The sequence below is a fragment of the Podarcis vaucheri genome, assembly GCF_965113315.1.
Source record: "Podarcis vaucheri genome assembly, chromosome: 9".
Lineage (NCBI taxonomy): Eukaryota > Metazoa > Chordata > Lepidosauria > Squamata > Lacertidae > Podarcis > Podarcis vaucheri.
In genome coordinates, this window is record NC_138767.1 from 68,084,114 (window position 1) to 68,105,523 (window position 21,410).

A 21,410-nucleotide genomic window follows, 5' to 3' on the forward strand; every position below is an offset into this window, starting at 1 on the left:
TGGATATTTAAGTAACCATATCCTCTGACATTTGTCTCCCCATTTTTAAAGTTTTGGAATATGGCCTTTTCGCAGGTGGCATCACCATCTGAAACAGAGATGATCACTACTGTTACTAGGGACTTTTCTGTGGTGGCTCCATGGTAATGATATTTCCTTCCATTAGAAATATATGAGATCTGTATAGCCAAAGGTTGTAGGATGCCCGTGGATCCCGCTCAGCAGAACTTTAGATTGTCTGCCTTAGATAGGGAATTTCTGTTTCTGTATTGATAAAAGGTAAAGGTAAAGGGACCCCTGACTATTAGGTCCAGTCGTGGCCGACTCTGGCACTCATCTCACTTTATTGGCCAAGGGAGCCGGTGTACAGCTTCCAGGTCAGGTGCCCAGCATGACTAAGCCGCTTCTAGTGAACCAGAGCAGCGCACGGAAACATTGTTTACCTTCCTGCCGGAGTGGTACCTATTTATCTACTTGCACTTTGACGTGCTTTCGAACGGATAGGTTGGCAGGAGCAGAGAGCAAGCAACAGGAGCTCACCCCGTCACGGGGATTCGAACCGCCGACCTTCTGATCGGCAAGCCCTAGGCTCTGTGGCTTAACCCACAGCGCCACCCACGTCCTTCTGTATTGATCCATGCCATTATTATTTTTTGGGACAACAGTTTTTTCTAGTCATAAAGTAAATGAATAAACCTGCTGTTTTTAAAAATGTTCTAATAAACCTAATCAAATGTGGGCCACTTGGAGACTAAAAGGACTTAAAAATGTATTAGTAACAACAACAAAAATGCAATAGTACAAAACTAGCAAGGGGAGGGGGGGAGGAAGAACCAAACACCGTGAGCATCTGTGGTTTCTGAAAATATATGACGATGCAAATACTGGAAAGTGTACTCATCAGCTCAAAGTTTTAAATTGCATAAGGGCACGACTTATGTCCTGCAGAATGAGTATGGATGAACCTTTTAAATATAGCTCCCTTAATTGAGTTAGGCAAATAGCGGATGTGTGGGTAACTCTTGAAGCGTCGAACATGGGAAAAAGGTGATTGGTAATGAACTGGTATTGCATTCTCTTTAAAATTACCTTGCTCAGGGGTTCAGGACGATCCACTATTATTTAGTAATGTTTTAAAGAGTTTCTCTCTCTCTCTCCCCCCGCCCCCAACACGTTTTCTGGCTTATCACTGTTAACTGAGAACAAGAGCATTCTTGTGTACAGCCTGATCGCTCCCATTTCATTTCCCCCTGCCTCTCAATATGAGTGGGATAAACCAGGGGATATTTCCAAAGCACATATTGTGGATTTTTTTGCTCCTTAACAAATCATGAACAGCAAGCCAACAACAAACCACGGCTGTAGCTTGGCTAGAAATTGTTGCCTGTTATGAGAGCCAAGAATGATCCCTGGCTCAGAGATGACACAAAACCAAGGTTTGTCTTGTTCTTGCCAGGCGAGGAGCGAAGTGAGAGCCCCCTGGCAGCCCATATAAACACAGAACTGATACTCGGAAAAACACAGTAAGTTAGAAATCTGCCTTGTTATGTGTGAATGGAGCCGTAGTACACTCGTACCTTGGAAGTCAAACGTAATCCGTTCCGGAAGTCCATTCGACTTCCAAAACGTTCAGAAAGCGCGGCTTCTGATTGGCTTCAAGAGGCTCCTGCAGCCAATCGGAAGCTGCGGAAGCCCCATCGGACGTTCGGCTTCCAAAAATAGTTCACAAACTGGATCACTTCCAGGTTTGCAGCGTTCAGGAGTCAAAACGTCTGAGTATCAAGGTGTTTGGGATCCAAGGCATATGAAATTTTTTTTGCTGTCATTGCTCATCAGTTCATAAGGTAAAGGGGACCCTGACCATTAGGTCCAGTCGTGGCCGACTCTGGGGTTGTGGCGCTCATCTCGCTTTATTGGCCGAGGGAGCTGGCGTACAGCTTCTGGGTCATGTGGCGAGCATGACTAAGCCGCTTCTGGCGAAACAGAGCAGTGCACAGAAATGCCGTTTACCTTCCCGCCAGAGCGGTACCTATTTATCTACTTGCACTTCGTGCTTTCGAACTGCTAGGTTGGCAGAAGCTGGGACAGAGCAACGGAAGCTCACCCCATTGCGGGGATTCGAACCGCCGACCTTCTGATCGGCAAGTCCTAGACTCTGTGGTTTAACCCACAGCGCCACCCGCGTCCCTACCTCAAGTTATATTTATTTCTTTGTAATATCACAGCCCACGTCAAAGTGCAAGTAGATAAATAGGTACCACAGTGGTGGGAAGGTAAATGACGTTTCCATGCGCTGCTCTGGTTTCACCGGAAGCAGCTTAGTCATGCTGGCCACATGACCCGGAAGCTGTACACTGGCTCCCTCAGCCAATAAAGCAAGATGAGCGCCACAACCTCAGAGTCGTTGGTGACTGGACCTAACGGTCAGGGGTCCCTTTACCTTTACATTAAAGTTAAACCAGGGTTAGAACAGATTCAAGAACAAAGCCCTAAGAAGGTAATCCTGCAGCAATTTGCAATTTTTTACCTCTACTCTAGCAATTAAGACAGATTAACTACAGATAAGCCTTAACGGAAGCAAAGTCTGGAAAGAGTAAAGCTAGCATATTTGAAGTGAAAAGCTCCAAGTACAGATTTAGTTCAGCAGTAGAATATAGTTTAGCTGAATTCTTGGGAGATTTAAAAAACTGAAAACTAAAAGTTTAGCCGAGGTGACAGAGAGCCATGCTTCTGGGCTCCAACACGAGTGCAGTAGAAGCCTATGTATGTCTACTCTTAAGTCGTAATCAATCCATTTATTGCATGTAGCCAAAGGCATTCACAATAAAATCTGCCCCATTCTTCCATGGGACTGAATGTGTTTAGATATGACCTTAATCATCTTTAGCTTTAATCTTGTTCATGCCTGTTGAGCTTCATAGCAGCCAAGCCACGTGAATAGCTTTGGGGCTGCAAACTAGCCAAACACACCCTTTTTTGAAGGCCAGTCATTTTAGCTAACTGGGGGAAAGCTAGCCATATTTAGTAAAAGTCTGGAGAGAGCTCTGCAGATGAACTGGAGCCCTAGAGATGAAGCACTGAATTAAGCAGTTGGGAAAGTTAAGAACGTTTGCGAGTTTGCCAACACAATGGGGCCAGGAAGCTTTTCAGAAAACCTCACCAAACCTCACAGCACTGGACTTAGCTTAAAAAAAAACAAACCCAAAAAGGAAAATCCCAAATTAGAATGTCACCCAGATTGCCACGTGTACAACTATCTCCCTGCTGGGTACAACTTGTGTCGACATGATGCAATAACTGAAAAACTAGCTCTTCAGGACAAAGTTCATTCCTTTGAAGGCAAGGTGACTAATACAGGTAAGATGAGAGAAACAAAAAGGGAGACCTTTAATGATACAGCAAGGAAATGCCAGTTTCCTGTTGGTAGTTCCGCTGCTCTTAGAGAGAATTAGGGTTTGGACAAATGGGGAATAAAATGGGAAAATGTGATTCAGTGCAAGTATGTATAAAGTGTCGTACATTGGGGCAAAATATCCTAACTTCATTATAAACCTTTAGGCCCCAGGGGAAAATGTTCCTTTTTAACTGGGCCTTTGGTTGATTTGATAGATATCCTATGCCAGGCATGTCCAAAGTCCGTTTTGGGGGCCTAATCCGGCCCACCAGACAGTTTAATTCAGCCCCGGCAGTTTATTTCCTGGGGTAAAATCCCCCCAAAAAGACTTCAATCCTAAAAAAAGTCAACAACTTTGGTCGGCCCTCATGCATCTTCACTCCATCAAATCTGGCCCTCTTTGAAAAAAGTTTGGGCACCCCTGACCTTTTAAAATGTGGGGTTTTTGGGGGGGGGTTATTGGGTTGTTTTTATTTTGATTATAAATTTTGTGGTTTTATATTTGGATTTTGTTCTGTGAACTGCCCTGAGACCTCCAGGCATAGGGTGGTATATAAATTCAATAATAATAATATGCACTGAGCCAGCAGTGACTGGCAGGAATGAGATCTTGGGGTCATGGCTAATAGCTAGGTGAAGAAGTCCACACAGTATTGCAGCAGCTATGAAGAAGGTGGATTCTACACACCATGGATCATTAGGAAAGGAGAAGAAAACAATGGTGTGACCAAACTCGTAATAACTATCATCAGGATATTGGAGACATGGAAACTGGCAACCAAAATGCTAAGGAAGCTGGAAAACCTCCCCTACAAGAAGAGGTTACAACATTTGCACATAATTTTGATGTGTAAAATTATGCATGGTCAATTCTGTGTCCAGGGCAGCTGTCTACCAGCTCCATCTGGTACGCAGGCTGAGACCCTACCTGCTCGCAGACTGTCTCGCCAGAGTGGTGCATGCTCTGGTTATCTCCCGCTTGGACTACTGTGATGTACTCTAACTTGGGCTACCTTTAAAGGTGGCCCGGAAACTACAACTAATCCAGAATGTGGCAGCTAGACTGGTGACTGGGAGTTGCCGCCAAGACCATATCACACCTGTTCTGAAAGATTTACATTGGCTCCCAGTACGTTTCTGAGCACAATTCAAAGTGTTGGTGTTGACTTTTAAAGCCCTGAACAGCCTCGGCCCAGTATATCTGAAGGAGCGTCTCCACCCCCATTGTTCAGTCTGGACACTGAGGTCCAGCTCTGAGGGCCTTCTGGCGGTTCCTTCACTGCGAGAAGTGAGGTTACTTCTGAGCAGGTGTGTAGAATTGCACTGTGAGAGTGTTATATTGTCTCTTGAAAACCTACACATAGCAGAAATGGTTTGTAGTAAACATATTTTTTCCCAAAAAAGTTTAAAAGTAGTCATGTTGGCCCAGGAAAAGGGTTCCAAAATCCATTATTAGGGCAGTACCATTTATTAAGGGATGCAGGTGGCACTGTGGGTTAAACCACAGAGCCTAGGACTTGCCGATCAGAAGGTCGGCGGTTCGAATCCCCGTGACGGAGTGAGCTCCTGTTGTTCGGCACCTGCTCCTGCCAACCTAGCAGTTTGAAAGCACGTCAAGTGCAAGTAGATATATAGGTACCGCCCCGGCGGGAAGGTAAACGGCGTTTCCGTGTGCTGATCTGGTTCGCCATAAGCGGCTTAGTCATGCTGGCCACATGACCCGGAAGCTGTACGCCGGCTCCCTCGGCCAATAAAGAGAGATGAGCGCCGCAACCCCAGAGTCGGCCACGACTGGACCTAATGGTTAGGGGTCCCTTTACCTTTACTTTACCATTTATTAAGGCAACTAACATGTCCCAAAATAGCCTTTATCAGGCTAGATGGTAAAACAAAGCAACGAGGGAGAAAGCCTCATCTGAATACTTGCTACTTCCTCCAATATTCTGGAAGGCTCTTAGCAGATGAAGATTCAGAGCTTCACCACCAGCCGGTTTCTATCCTCTCCACTTGCCTTGTTCCGCCTCTGCCCTGACTGAAGTTCAGCAGGACTCGAAAACTTGCACGCTTTGGTTGGCCTAATAAAAGTATTGCCCTAAAGTAGATTTAGGAATTTCTCTGTCATACCTCTCAGAACAGTGGTGCATATTTTAAAAAGCGTACACTCAAAGTATATGAAAGGCCCTGAGTGTAATTGAAAAAAATAATTCAATTATTTCATCGTGTTTATAACCCAGTTTAAACATTCTCCTTTGTATTTGTCATAGGAGTATCATGAGCTTCATCCATATATTTTCATAACTTCCTTTGAATATTTAGCCGAGATAAGAATTTCAGCAGAGAGCCTCACATTGCATGCTATGTGCACACGGAGCTTAAATTACTGTGGTTGGCAAGATGTCACAAACTATTTCCATTTTCTCCCACTGAAACTTATCCTTACTTCAGCTGCAGCCAGTGATGTCACCTCCATTAGATTCACAGCTCGGAAAGCAAACACAGCAGCTGCCAGGACTGAAAAAGAATGCACAATATTTAGACTGGCGGCCTACTAATTAGTTGCTACAGATATTTTGGTCTAGCTATTCTTTACGTTCAATTCAGTAATACTTAGTTTGGGAAATATTATATAGCCAGCTTAAATGTGCCATTCTAGTCAATTTGTGACAGTTTCGTTTTAAAGAAAAGACGTTCGAGAAAGTCACTTAAAGTGCTCAACAGAATAAATATATTAAGAATTTCTTAATGTGATATTTGCCTTACTTGTAGTTCTATAAATCATGTGTCAACACGAATAGAAGTTATTAATATTGCAGCTGTTGTATAAGGGATTATTATTTTGACCAGAATATAATTGAAATTAATAAGCTTCTGCAACGCAGAAATAAAGAAAATCACCACACCATTAAATCTAGCACGCGGGGGACTACCTAAATTATATAATGCAGTATTTGAATGATTGGTATTAGTATTTGTATTATAAACGGGACACGGGTGGCGCTATGGTCTAAACCACAGAGCCTAGGGCTTGCCAATCAGAAGGTCGGCAGTTCGAAGCTCCCGTTGCTCGGTCCCTGCTCCTGCCAACCTAGCAGTTTGAAAGCACGTCAAAGTGCAAGTAGATAAATAGGGACCGCTCTGGTGGGAAGGTAAATGGCGTTTAAGTGTGCTGCTCTGGTTTGCCAGAAGCGGCTTAGTCATGCTGGCCACATGACCCGGAAGCTGTCTGCGGACAAATGCCGGCTCCCTCGGCCAGTAAAGCGAGATGAGCGCCACAACCACAGAGTCGGCCATGACTGGACCTAATGGTCAGGGGTCCCTTTACTTTCATGCCAGTTCTCAGAATAGCAGAAGTGTGTGAACAGGACAGAGGCCCAGCCATTCTCCGTTTCCAAAATACTAAGTTTTAAGACACTGAGTCGGAGGTCACACAATGAAAAGCTACTGAAACCATGCAATTGCACACGAGGATACTAAAGCCTCTAGTGTTGATATCATTTTTCTTTAAAAAGGGAGAATGTCAATACCATCAACAAAATATGTTTACATTACCAGCAAGAATTTCCAGAGAGTTGTATCCCAGAACTCTGTCCCACAAAAGGAGAAGCTGATCTGTAGCTAAGTAGCCGGAGAATGCTCGTACCATCCATTTAAATGATATCCTTAGACTATGAGTGGAAAGAAACACACACTATTATATTTCCCCATAACATACAATCACGGTGGATTTGCCTTTTGACTTGGATGTGCTTATGTGGATTTCTGAGCCTTAAACGGAAAAGAGCACAGCTAAAGCCAAAGCCAACTAAAGAAAGTAATTCTTCTTAATGCTAAATCTGGCATGATACACTCAGTTCACTCATTCAGAATCTATTTGTTATCTGCTTCGTGAGCTTAACAGTATTTCAATATTCAAAATCGAAAAAGAAAGTACTGTTTAGCATCTATTGTAAATGCATTCTCCTTAGGGTAACAGCAAATGTTATGTGTCTCCACGCAGGTAAGCAAAGATGTCAACCTTGATTTTTGTTACTCTGAGTTTGTACCTTGAAGCAGGAGTCTTTTTCAGACCTGAAAAATCATCTTTAACCCAAAAACGTGTTTTGGGACCTGCTTTTTAACTTTTTTAACCTGTACTTGAATTGTGATATTTCTAGTGTTCCTACCCACATCTGATTCCGTTGTGGATCCCAAGGGAGGAATGATATACTGTACTTTTCTGTGTGGACTAGGTTTTTTTTTTACTAAAAAGAATGTTAAAAAGAGGGGTAGTCTTATACACGAGGGCAATCTCCCCCCATTTTCTTAATTCTAAGTCTCCAAAAATAGGGGGCGTCTTATACACTGGGGCGTGTTATACATGAAAAAATATGGTATATCGTTTTTATTTGATTTTACAAGTGTAAAGTTATAACAATACCAAATACATAGCCATATAAAGAGATTTCTCTGAATTTCGAGATTTCCCATCATCCCCTCCCTAGATCCTATTTTCAACATTCTCAATTGTTTATGACTAGTCATGTTATACAGTGGTACCTCGGTTTTCGAACAGTTTAGTCTGTGTTCCAGTTTGCAAACTTTGCTTCAAAAGTCAAGCGTGCTCCGTTTTGAGTCCTGAGCTTCTGTTTCTACCGTTGCACTGCTAATTTGCGTCCCCCATTGTAATTGAAACCTTCCATTTCTGTTTTTAACTGTTGCACTGCTAATTTGCGGGAGTCCCCCCATTGTAATTCAAGCCATCTGTTTCCGATTGCAGTGTTCTGAGGTGATATTTGGAGCCTATATTTGGTGCTTTTGTTTTTGCTATTTATTTTGCATTTTTTGTTTTTGAGGCTTTTTCGGTTCGTTTGTTTTTGTGACCATGTGGAACCCAGTTCAGCTACTGATTGATTGATTGTGTGACTGCAGAAATGGATAAAAGCCCCCCATCCAAACAGTGACTAGCGTCTCCACCCCCATCTTTTTGCCCGGACGCTGAGGTCCGGCGCCAAGGGCCTTCTGGCGGTTCCCTCATTGCGAGAAGCAATGGCAGAGGGCCTTCTCGGTAGTGGCGCCTGCCCTGTGGAACGCCCTCCCATCAGATGTCAAAGAGATAAACAACTACCTGACATTCAGAAGACATCTTAAGGCAGCCCTGTTCAGGGAAGTTTTTAATGTGTGACATCTTAGTGTATTTTTGGTCTATGTGGAAGCCGCCCAGAGTGGCTGGGGAAACCCAGCCAGATGGGCGGGGTACAAATAATAAATTATTGTTGTTGTTGTTGTTGTTGTTGTTGTTGTTGTTATCTTCAGTGCAGGTCAGGAAAAAAATAATTTTAATTTTTATCATCTATAATACTGTCTTATTTATTTTATAGTACAGCACATTGATTATTGCTTTCATTTTAGGGGTTCTTTTTAAAAGTCTGGAACAGATTAATCCATTTTGCATTACTTTCTAAGGGAAAGCATGCCTTGGTTTTGGAACGCTTTGGTTTTGGAACGGACTTCGGGAATGGATTAAGTTTGAGAACCAAGGTACCACTGTATTTGTAATTTAGTAAACCTTTTCAAGTTGTAAGCTGCCTGGAGCATGGGTTTAACTACAGAAAGTTGGCATGCAAATATAATGACGACAATGGTGTCAGTTTTTAAAGGTAAGGGAAAATACTTACGGCTGTGCTCCTATTTCTCGAAGGTGATAAAACAGCTGTGGTAGATGGGTTTGGAGAAGGGTTTCAAACAGCAAACATAATGATACAATGCCCTTTAAAAAAGAAAGAGTATAATAATTTACTTTTTATAAAAGCACAACCATACAACAAGTGTACCTCTTACTACTAATGAGTTTTAAAGATAGATAGTGAAAAAATACCCAATGTAGTTCATGCATAGATTGAAAACATACATATAACAAGTCAAAGTAGTACAGTAAGATTTGATAAAGTGAGGTTGTGGAATTTTTCATATTAAAACATCGTCGGTTGCAGACACAGACAACAGATTATTTCCTAGATACATGCAATGAAGGGCAACAAACCGGCATTTAACGCCAACAAAATTAATATATAAAGATAATCTTGATTTCAGCATGAGTTTTCTTAAATATAGGTTTAAACCACAAAATCAGCACTACATGCACTCCACACTAAAATAAGAAAAATTGAATTCTGTGATGGATATTAGTTTTACGGAATAGCAAAGCTTCCATTTTTTCCTGTTATTTTGCCATTTTTCCTGTTTTACATAATTTATCCTGGTGTTGTTTGTCATGAGGAAGTTGGGATTCCACCCTACTTCCTAGGATTCAGTAGACATTACATCTTCCAGCATTTATTTGCAACCAAAAGCATGAGAATTATGTTCTTGTTTTGTTTTGTTTTTTTAAATGAAAGCTAAAAGATTCTTAGGAAGCCAAATTTAGTACCTAATGCTTTTTCTGAGTCCCTGTGAAATCACAGTATTTACATAGCCTTGCACCCTATACCTGCAGGTCCCAGGGCATCTACAACATAAAATCACAATATAAAAATGTAAAATACATAACAAAAACAAAAACAACTTAATAATCTCTCCTCCCCCCCGGGCTTTCCCTCCCTATCTTCTCACTGTGTACCCCATAAACCTGTGCTGGAAATTCCCCCAATGCTCCAGAGCAGATTTAGGGGTTGTGTCAACACACAAAGGGAGGGAAGAATCTTGTTCCACCAACGCAAAAACTCATTTGAATCCCTCCCATGGCCAACCTAAATTAATCCCCTGGATAGAATATATCAAACTTCTCCAGAACATTTAATGCGTGGGAAACACTCTGGCCCGATTCAGACATAACACCTTTTTCCCTGCCTAGGTTTTAAGTTGCGAGCAACTCCTGTTAACCCTGGATAAAGTTAACCTGGGTAATTTTGCATCAGGTAATTAAATTACAAACTCAAACTGAAGAGGATATTGGCATCGAAGGCTCAGTACGTTAGCCGCTGTTGAACACGACCCAAGAACTGCGAGACTTCGTTTCCAAACTCACTCCCATTTCTGAAATTCTTTTCTATCCCTGTATGTATACATCTGTCAATTTTTTTACAACGCTTTGCAAATCTCACAAAGTGGACCCTAGCTCAAAAAAAGCTCAGGCCGCAAGAAATGTGTTTGCCTTTTAAACCGACACATGGTAGCATAGTTTTGCATGCAAAATGACATGATAGATGGTATTTTAATATTCTGCTGAATGCCGCCCAGAGTGGCAGGGGAAACCAAGCCAGATGGGCGGGGTATAAATAATAAATTATTATTATTATTATTATTATTATTATTATTAGGTCCCAGGTTCAAACTCCAGATCTCTAGTTGAAGAATCTCAGCAGGATTGGAAAAGACATCCAGCTGAGGCTTTAAACTGTTGCTTCTATAGCTCAGTTGGCTAGAGCATAGTTTACACCAAGGTTGCAGGTTCGATCCCTAAAAGAGACACCTGCATGTTGTTGTAAACAAAAATTGCCCTTTCCCCTTATGGGGTATCCAAGAGCCCATATAGAGTCCTTACATAGGTTCCCTATTGGTAGGAGAGAATAACAGAGGCCAACCAGAGAATATTTAGAAGCAAAGCAGCTAGTAAGCTTGATCTTTATTGATCTGTTGCAACAGGGTGCTCCCCTCATCTGCAGGAGAGAGGAGGGACCCAGAAAAATGGCGTGCAAGGCCTTATAAAGACTTTTGAAATTGCCACCCTGCAGATCAAGACCACCCCCAGAAACATCATACATACATCACAGAAGGGGTGTAACCTAAGACCACCCCTCAGATACATCACACCTACATCACAGAAAAGGCGGTCTTAAAACAGAAATTTGAATGTTGTTTTTCTCCTGTCGTTATTTATCTCCTGTCTGGCAGGTTACTTGATTGGATTGCCTGGGGAGCCTGGCCAGTCTTTTGTAGTGATAAATATTTAGTTCCTGGACCAGGTCATAGGCTCACACCATATTCAAACACAGACATACCCTTAAGACAGGATTTGTGAAGGAAATGACAATGGGGAGGCTTTTCCATTTTCCTTTGACGTTGCAGAAAAAACATTTGGTCAGTTTGGGGCAGTTTGAAAATCAAAATGGTCCAGGTCGGTCTTCCTGTGCTGATCTATGTATGTGCTTGGTTGGTACACTTATGAACATTTAACATATATCTAAGACCTCAAAATTCCTATCACAATGTTCCTGGACTAATGATCCTCAGGGTCTCTTCCAACACTTGTGATTCTATTATCCCTAAGAAACAGGCCAATAAACTGACAGTACAAAGCTGTCTTGTATGTTCATATTTAATACGCAAGAGATTTTATCAACACAGAGGTCTACATTTTAAAATATTTTTGTACAAGTCAAACAAAGCGAAGGTTTGCATAGACAGCGGTCCTGTGTTTTTAGAACAGGCACGGTAAAAAGAGAGAGGCATATTTTAGTTCGTTGCATTTTGCATGTTCAGATTTGTTCAAAGCAAACTTACGGACGGGTGAGAAGAGATGGAATGAAGTCGGAAGAAATAGCGCACGTATATTTCGCGAAACATCTGATACAGCTTGGAAGGTTCGTTATACAGGAAACAAAGCGGAGCGACTGAAAGGATAAAAGACAATCGTTATCACAACACCACTACTTGTTAAAATCACAAGATGCATGTCAAACAAAACCTGCATATTCTGAACGAACACCAGTTCTTTGTGGAGGTAGAAATAAGAACAATACGTACGTTAATGTAGCCACAGCTATAGAATAATCGTGTCTTTTCTTAACAGTCATTCAAGTATTGTCTTTTTATTGACAAGTGGAATAACAACAGGCCACTTTAAACATGTGATTACTTTGGGAATGCCAGCCTCACAGCTGAGACAGATTTGCTTGAAGGCACAATGCTGTTAATCAAGACCAAAGCATGGGTTGCACATACAAAGTCACACAAATTTATTTACAGTGGTACCTCAGGTTACATACGCTTCAGGTTACATACGCTTCAGGTTACAGGCTCCGCTAACCCAGAAACAGTGCTTCAGGTTAAGGACTTTGCTTCAGGATGGGAACAGAAATTGCGCGGCGGCAGCAGGAGGCCCCATTAGCTAAAGTGGTGCTTCAGGTTAAGAACAGTTTCAGGTTAAGAACAGACCTCCAGAACGAGTTAAGTACTTAACCCGAGGTACCACTGTATTTATTTATTTGGTAAAATAACCAGTGAAGAAACTGGGGTAGCCACATGAATACTATCTATAGGTAGATACTTCCATGCAACCCCAACCTGGTTGCAAAATATGAACCACCCCAGAACTGGCAATCATCACCTGAAGCCCTTCTTTGTGTGCTCCCTCCATGAGAGATCCCAAGGGCGGCAACACAAGAATGGGCCTTTTCTGTGGTGGTTCCCTATTTGTGAACTGTTCTCTCCAGGGAGGCTTCGCCTGACACCATCATTATATCATTATATCTCTTTATATACCAGTGTGGTGTAGTGGTTAAGAGCGGTAGACTTGTAATCTGGTGAACCGGGTTCACATCTCCGCTCCTCCACATGCAGCTGCTGGGTGACCTTGGGCCAGTCACACTTCTTTGAAGTCTCTCAGCCCCACTCACCACACAGAGTGTTTGTTGTGGGGGGGGGGGAGGGAAAGGAGAATGTTAGCCGCTTTGAGACTCCCTAGGGTAGTGATAAAGCGGGATATCAAATCCAAACTCTTCTTCTTCTTCTTTCTTCTACAACTAAGCCTGTGGCCTTTAACTATCTGTGGCCTTTTAGAAGTTGGTTGGGTGCTTTAAATGTATTTTTTAACCTTCATTTTAATGTATTTATGGGGTGTGTGTGTGTTTGGTTGGTTACTTGTTTGGTTGTAAGTTGCTTTGAGTTATCTTGGGCAAATTAAAGTGACTAACATTTAATTAATACTAATATCAAGAACAGCAACAATAGAAAAATTAATAAAAACTCAGAATTAGCCTCCTGGGCAGGGGAAGAATGTGGAAGAAGGCTCTTCTTCCTCCAACGATGAACAAGAGGCCCCATTACTTGCCAAAGATTCCCCAGGTCCTAAGGCTATGAGATGCAAGCCAAACATAGGAGCCTGACAGCTCAAACAACTCCCTGGCCCCATTCTCCAGAAATTCCACCTACTGAAGTGCTGGAACCAGGAATCCAACAATCTCCACCAAACCTCCAGGTATGATAAACACAGACAGATATTACCATATTTTTCGCTCTATAGGATGCACCCGACCATAGGACGCACCTTGTTTTAGAGGGGAAGAACAAGAAAAAAAATCTCCCCCTTTTTGCTCAGCGCCCCTTCAGCGAAGGGGCAGGAGAAATGGAGCCCCTTCCGTTTCTCCTGCGGGGCGCTGTGCAGAGAGGGGGAGATTTTTTCCCTTGTTCTTCCCCTCTAAAACAAGGTGCGTTCAGTGCATTTAAGGTGTGTTCAGTCGCCTTCATTGAAGGCAACCCGAAGCCTCAGGAAGAAGAAGAAGAAGAGTTTGGATTTGATATCCCGCCTTTCACTCCCCTTCAGGAGTCTCAAAGCGGCTAACAATCTCCTTTTCCCTTCCTCCCCCACAACAAACACTCTGTGAGGTGAGTGGGGCTGAGAGACTTCAGAGAAGTGTGACTGGCCCAAGGTCACCCAGCAGCTGCAGGTGGAGGAGCGGAGACACGAACCCGGTTTCCCAGATTACGTGACTACCGCTCTTAACCACTACACCACACTGGCGCTCAGGAGAGCGGTGGGAGTTCCCGCTGCACTCTGGAGGCTTCGGGTTCCTTTCAACCTGCTCTTTGGGGCTGGCGGGGGGAAGCACTGCTTTCCTCCACCGCCAGCCTCAAAGACCAGGTCGGGAAGCAGCGCAAAGGCTGCACGCAGCCTTCCCGCTGCCCCCCCGAGCTTGTGGGGCTGGCGGTCGGTCGAAGGGCTGCTCTCCCGGCTTCAGCAAAAGGAACCTGAAGCTTGCAGAGCAAAGCGGGAACTCGCGCTGCGCTCCGAAGGCTTCAGGCAGCTATCCCTGAAGCCTGCAGAGCGAGAGGGGTCGCTGCGCACCGACCCCTCTCGCTCTCCAGGCTTCAGCAAAAGCAATGCGAAGCCAAGGAGCCTGCATTCGCTCCATAGGACGCACACACATTTCCCCTTAATTTCTGGAGGGGAAAAAGTGCGTCCTATAGAGCAAAAAATACGGTATATTGCAACAATATAAACTTACTTATTCAATTAATCAAACCTCCAATTTTTAGCTCCAGTGCTAGTACTGAAGAGTCACTTACCGTACATCGAAAAGCCATGGAAAGGGATTACACCTGCAAAACAGAGATATTCTAGTTTACTGTGAGGATTGTTCATGATTCCATAGTTCTTTATGCTTTGTACGGGAAAAACCCCCAGACAAAAGTATACCCAGGGAGAATTCCACAAAATATTTCAGAACTTGATTCCTTTCATACGCATAAGCACATCTTTAACTCTAGAGACTGAACTAATAACTGCTCTCCTGGAAACTGGAGATCAGGATCAATGAACCTGTGACCCAGCAAACAGAATGCTGTCCACCTCTGACTTATGATTGCTAACCAGTGGCTCAATAAAATCTCATTCTTCAAATGCCAAAAACAGAAGGCCTAACAAGCCTAACAACAGATGGTTGGCGAGCTGCGTTCAGTGTAAAGGGTCAAAAATTCTGCAGGCTTCTTTTAGTTCAGAGTTGAAGGCTTTTTTTGAGCCCAAAGACAAATGTAAAGTTAGCCACCCCTCTAAGAGCTGCATGTCAACAATGTGCACACAATCATTGCACATATATGTTCACCGCATACACTCGCTGCACATGGAGACACACAGTGCTCTCTCTTTGTCTTGCACTTCCCACTGCAATTAGGAGGAATAATAATAATAATTTTATTGTTTATACTCCGCCCATCTGTCTGGGTTTCCCCAGCCACTCTGTGAGGCTTCCAGCAAATATAAAAAATAATAAAACATCAGACATTAGAAACTTCTCTGAACAGGACTGCCTTCAGATGTATTCTAGAAGTGGTGTAATTCTTTATCTGCCTGACATCTTATGAGAGGGTGTTCCACAGGGAGGGCGCCACCACCGAGAAGGCCCTCTGCCTGGCTCCCTACCGAAAACTCAGAAGTGGAGCCACTCATGACAGTTCAACTGTGAAAGAGTTCTAAGGATTTGTTGGTGCTATTTGTCTGGGATTGTATTATACTGTCTTGCAAAGGCATATCTTCTCTTTCCGGTGCAGCACCATCGCTAATAATAATAATAATAATAATAATAATAATTTTATTTATACCCCACCCTCCCCGGCCAAGACCAGGCTCAGGGCGGCTAACAACCAATAATACAAACAAGTTGATTAAAATACAATTTAAAAGATTAAGATACAATATTAAAACAATTAGGGAGCAATCTCATCATAGGAGGAGAAAGGAAAAAGAAAAGGGGGAGGGAATCAAACTGATTCTGAGCCAAAGGCCAGGCGGAACAACTCTGTCTTACAGGCCCTGCGGAAAGAGATCAGATCCCGCAGGGCCCTGGTGTCAAGAGACAGAGCGTTCCACCAGGCTGGAGCCAGTGTTGAGAAGGCCCTGGCTCTGGTTGAGGCTAATCTAACTTCCTTAGGGCCCGGGACCTCTAGGGTGTTGCTATATATGGACCTTAAGGTTCTCCGTGGGGCATACGAGGAGAGCCAATCCCGTAGGTACGAGGGTTCTAGGCCGTGAAGGACTTTAAAAGTCAAAACCAGCACCTTAAATCTGAGCCTGTACTCCACCGGGAGCCAGTGCAGCTGGAAAAGCACCGGGTGAATATGCTCCCATGACAGAGACCCCGTGAGGAGCCTCGCTGCAGCATTCTGCACCCGCTGGAGTTTCTGGGACAGCTTCAAGGGCAGCCCCGCGTAGAGTGAATTACAGTAGTCAAGCCTGGAGGTGACCTCACATGGACCACTGTGGCCAGGTCGGGGCGGGAAAGGTAAGGGACCAACTGCTAGAAGGTCTTAGTGCAGGGCTGCCATATTCCAGTCCCCCAAATACAGGTGGCCCAGTCTGCAAATTGTGCAACTCACTTGCTACTAATGCAAATCGCATGGTGAGTTGGGAAGCGTTCAACAAGCCCGCTCCCACAGACTTCCAACTCCAAACCATGAGCTAGTGGCAGAAAGGCCACCTCTTGATGTAAAAATTGTACTACAGCATATGCGAAATAGGCTCAGCCAAAGACAATGGTGGGATTGAGCATGCCCAAACAGTGGCTAGAACATGATAAAACATGGTCAATTCTCTAAGAAAAGAGGGAAACCCCTTCCTGTCAAAGCCTGGTGTGTTTCCAGTTGTCCGTTACATAAATCAGGAGAATCCGTGGTCTTAGAAATTACTGCAGTTTCCCCTTTCCCCACTAGAGGAGGCAACAGGATAACTGCTTTACCATTTGGCGGATAAAAGACAGCATATTCTTCCATGCCAAGTTTCCCTGTGAAAAGAACAGTCAATGGGAAAGAGTAAGTAACAGACGTACGGGAAGAGAACAAAGACTTTTCAAACTGAAAATGTAGATCTGATACAGTTGAGAAAGTGAAACGGCAGTGGGAAATTAGGAATGATTATGGTGTAACGCTAGTAAAGGTAAAGGGACCCCTGACCATAAGGTCCAGTCGTGGCCGACTCTGGGGTTGTGGCGCTCATCTCGCTTTATTGGCCGAGGGAGCCAGCATGACTCATGTGGCCATCATGACTAAGCCGCTTCTGGCGAAGCAGAGCAGCGCACGGAAACGCAGTTTACCTTCCCGCCGGAGCGGTACCTCTTTATCTACTTGCACTTTGACGTGCTTTCGAACTACTAGGTTGGCAGGAGCAGGGACTGAGCAAGGGGAGCTCACCCTGTCGCGGGGATTCGAACCGCCGACCTTCTGATCGGCAAGTCCTAGGCTCTGTGGTTTAACCCACAGCACCACCCGCGTCCCTATGGTGTAACACTACAGAGCTGTAAAACAGACCAATCTACAAAATAATCTTCTAAAAGAACGAACAATGAATGAGATCTATGCAAATACGTGAAACATGTCTTACTCAAACTTTTAACAGCCACCTATTGGATTTCTTAATATGAATTTTGGGGAAACAATCCTGCTCTCCATTTCTGACTTTGCATGCAGGCAAGCAAGTTGGACAGGATTGATTGATTGATTGATTGATTGATTGATTTTATATACCACCCTATACAGTGGTACCTCGGGTTAAGTACTTAATTCGTTCCAGAGGTCCGTTCTTAACCTGACACTGTTCTTAACCTGAAGCACCACTTTAGCTATTGGGGCCTCCTGCTGCCGCTGCGCCGCTGGACGATTTCTGTTCTCATCCTGAAGCAAAGTTCTTAACCCAAGGTACTATTTCTGGGTTAGTGGAGTCTGTAACCTGAAGCATATGTTACCTGAAGCGTATGTAACCCGAGGTACCACTGTACCTGGAGGTCTCAGGGCAGCTCACAGAAAGTGAGAGAGTGGTTTTCTCACTTTACTTGCTATTTAGCAACAACAGTTCAAATACTGAGCACCAAAGCGGATGTGGTTGATGGTTTGGTTCTCTCATAGATAGGTAGATTTAATTTAAAACAGTTGTGTGAGGCTGGTAGTTTGACTGGCAAACTATCACTGGGTGCTTAACGCCTTCTTTCTATGGCATTTCCCTGCTGTAATTATCCTTCTTCATATCTATTTTGGAGATGGGAAGGGAGTTAAACATCCCTCCCACAATCGCAGTTAAACTAGCAGCTGATGCTAGCAACTTTGGAGTAAAAATGTTTCTGGGAAATCCTCATAACGGATCTTTCCCATCACATTTCCTTTGAGGCTCAGGATTGGGTTTTTTTTATAATTAATAAGTTTTTATTGTTAAAATAATTCATCATTAATACACATATATTACAAATATACAAGCATACAAACATACATTTCATACAATACTTAAAAGTGTTCAAACATACTTACACTCAATCCCACAAATAATTCCTTTTCCCATCCACCACCCCTCACCCCACTTTTGTGTTAGACTTCCAATCTACTCAATTGCAATTTCTTTCCACTTCTATTACTTTCACACGCCTTTAACCTAATTTCATACTTCTTTTTCTATTACACATTGTTATCCATCTTATTGTTGGGACGCGGGTGGCGCTGTGGGTTAAAGCCTCAGCGCCTAGGGCTTGCCGATCGAAAGGTCGGCGGTTCGAATCCCCGCGGCGGGGTGCGCTCCCGCTGCTCGGTCCCAGCGCCTGCCAACCTAGCAGTTCGAAAGCACCCCCAGGTGCAAGTAGATAAATAGGTACCGCTTACCAGCGGGAAGGTAAACGGCGTTCCGTGTGCTGTGCTGGCTCGCCAGATGCAGCTTTGTCACGCTGGCCACGTGACCCGGAAGTGTCTCCGGACAGCGCTGGCCCCCGGCCTCTTGAGTGAGATGGGCGCACAAACCCCAGAGTCTGTCAAGACTGGCCCGTTCGGGCAGGGGTACCTTTACCTTTACCTTTATCCATCTTATTTAGTATTTCAGTATTTGAAATGGAACTTGTTTATTCTAATAGGAGTTCTGATTTTTCGATATGGTTTTGCAAGTATCTTTTAAACACCTTCCAGTCCATATCTATCTTCTCTTTTGAGATCCTTCCAATTTCTCCCATTGTTTTGGATATATTGTAGTACTCCAATAATTTGGCAAGCCACTTCATTTTTGTCGGCAGCTCAGGATTTGAACCTGTCGTTGCTCAACGTTAAGTGAAGGGAAAAGCCGACTCCTTTTGGCATGCTCTCTCCCAGGTGATGTGGAGACATGGGACCCAAACCATTCCCTCTTCACCCAGATGAACTTCTGAAGGAAAATGCCATATATCAGGGCTAAGAAGAAAAGGACTAAGCCCTCTTTGCAACCCCACTTCCCTGGTCAAATTAAAGTTCCATGCAGTTGTTATGACAGGGAAAGGAAGTGTGACGTCCTGATCATTTCTGCCCTGGGTCACATCAGGCAGAGGAAGGTAAGGGAATAAAAAGTGGTGAAAACTCTACTGCCCATTCAGTTAAAGGGCCATCACTTTTTCTCTCAGGGCATCAAGGAGAACAGAGCATACTCTGTTTTTTGGGGGGAGGATCAGCTGAGACCTTCTACTGAAAGGAGAAGAGGATCTTAGGCTGCTCTACCCAGCACAATACAAAATTGCCTTCCTGCCTTCACTTTCTGTGAAGACAGATTTCCATGACAAAGCCAAGCGTCATTCCCTCTTCCCCATCCCTTCAGCCTAGTATCAGTTTTGCTTAAAAGAAATTAGCAGGACTTAAAAAGTGCTTTGCTTTGAGAGGATCAAACCCATTATTTAAATCTAGAGCGCAGAAGCATTATTTGAGCGAAATTGCTGTTTTAGCATATGCCTACATGAATTTTAAAATACAGTGGTACCTTGGGTTACATGCGCTTCAGGTTACATACGCTTCAGGTTACAGACTCCGCTAACCCAGAAATAGTACCTCGAGTTAAGAACTTTGCTTCAGGATGAGAACAGAAATCGTGCTCCGGCGGCATGGCAGCAGCAGGAGGCCCCATTAGCTAAAGTGGTGCTTCAGGTTAAGAACAGTTTCAGGTTAAGAATGGACCTCCGGAACGAATTAAGTACTTAACCCGAGGTACCACTGTAGGGTCATTTTCTCTCTCTGAAGTTAAGCAGGGACCTATGATGCGATCTGGAGAGAATGTAAAAGATGACAGTCATGGTTGGTTTTAGAGCCTTAGGTTTTATGGTAGATGAAAATGCTCTCTAGTTCTGCGTTTGATCTGTTTTCGTCTTTTCTGTGAACCGCCCTGAGACCTCCGGGTATAGGGCAGTATATAAATTCAATCAATCAATCATCAATCAATCAATCTTTCATAAATACCGTTCATGTGCAGAATGTTTAGCAGTGAAAATTCAATCCACAACATTGAATTCTGTAGGAATTATTTTAAAGCTGCATTATAAAACATAATTAGCATTTTCAAAATGCAGTAACAGTTGGGCACAAAGTCAAAAGCATTCTGTTGCCAGGAAATATACATTTGTAGACTTCCTACTTTTATGGCGGGGAGAGTAATCCTATTATAGCTGTTTAAAGTATTGAACTGCCTCACATGTAGGCAACTGAAAAGAAAGCACAAATACACAGCCAGCAGCCTTTACAGTCACTATCAAAAAAAGTATGGGTATGTATTATTTTTTCCCTCCGCAGGGATAACAGTATCAGTGGGTGAGACTTGTCAGGAGAAAAGCACTGCAAGAGGGAAAGATTAGAATGACCCTCTTCCCCTGGTCTTCAGCTTCAAATTGCAGCCTCAGTATATAGAACGAGGCAAAGCCTGGAAAAAGAAACACAGAACTACACATAATGTCTAGTCCCGCTCTTTGTCAGACTTGCGCAATACAAGACTTGCCACCCCGAATGTAGCCTACCGGCTTTGCTGCCAAGTACTCAACCTCTGCAACAAAAAAGCCAATTAAAAAATCCACCTGTTTTTGCAGGCAGCACAAAAGTAGGTTATTTGTGGTGAGCCACAAATACAGTTTGCATTGTAGTGTTAAGACCTGGACCAGAGAAATCTGGTTTTGAGTCCTGCTCAGCTGTTGACGATCACCAGCGGAAGTCAAAGGCTGGTCACCAACAATAATCTTTTATGAATACCATCAATAAATATTTGTTTCTTTACCTCGAACGTATGACTTGGGTGGAGTAGCACTATTGTACGCAAAGTGTTCCAACACTGAAGTGTCTCGTGAGAAACAAAGTAATACCTGTAAAAACAACAACAGGAATATCAGAAACCGTTCAGTGAATAAGATCAAATAAGTTTGACATTAAACCGCCATTTCCTGCAAAATAAAAATAAAGGCAAATAAATTTGACTAGGTTAGCCTCTTCATCCTCTCAAGTTGTACCGGTCACTTTGAGAAAGGTGAGTTAAATCCTTGAGTTTCTCTATAACATGTAAATTGTCTCACCAATT

General features: G+C 43.4%; 1 protein-coding gene across 1 annotated transcript in view; it reads right to left on the reverse strand.

The window, feature by feature from the left end:
• The window catches only part of TBC1D19 (TBC1 domain family member 19), a 74,479-nt gene that overhangs the window by 2,644 nt on the left and 50,425 nt on the right, over nucleotides 1-21,410 (reverse strand). Inside the window, exons 14-20 of the mRNA XM_082238210.1 lie at nucleotides 21,114-21,198; nucleotides 16,822-16,866; nucleotides 14,657-14,689; nucleotides 11,873-11,982; nucleotides 9,049-9,140; nucleotides 6,944-7,059; nucleotides 5,835-5,905 (exon numbers count right to left, since the gene is read on the reverse strand). Coding sequence (XP_082094336.1) covers nucleotides 5,835-5,905; nucleotides 6,944-7,059; nucleotides 9,049-9,140; nucleotides 11,873-11,982; nucleotides 14,657-14,689; nucleotides 16,822-16,866; nucleotides 21,114-21,198 — 552 coding nt within the window. The remainder of the gene's footprint in view (nucleotides 1-5,834; nucleotides 5,906-6,943; nucleotides 7,060-9,048; nucleotides 9,141-11,872; nucleotides 11,983-14,656; nucleotides 14,690-16,821; nucleotides 16,867-21,113; nucleotides 21,199-21,410) is intronic.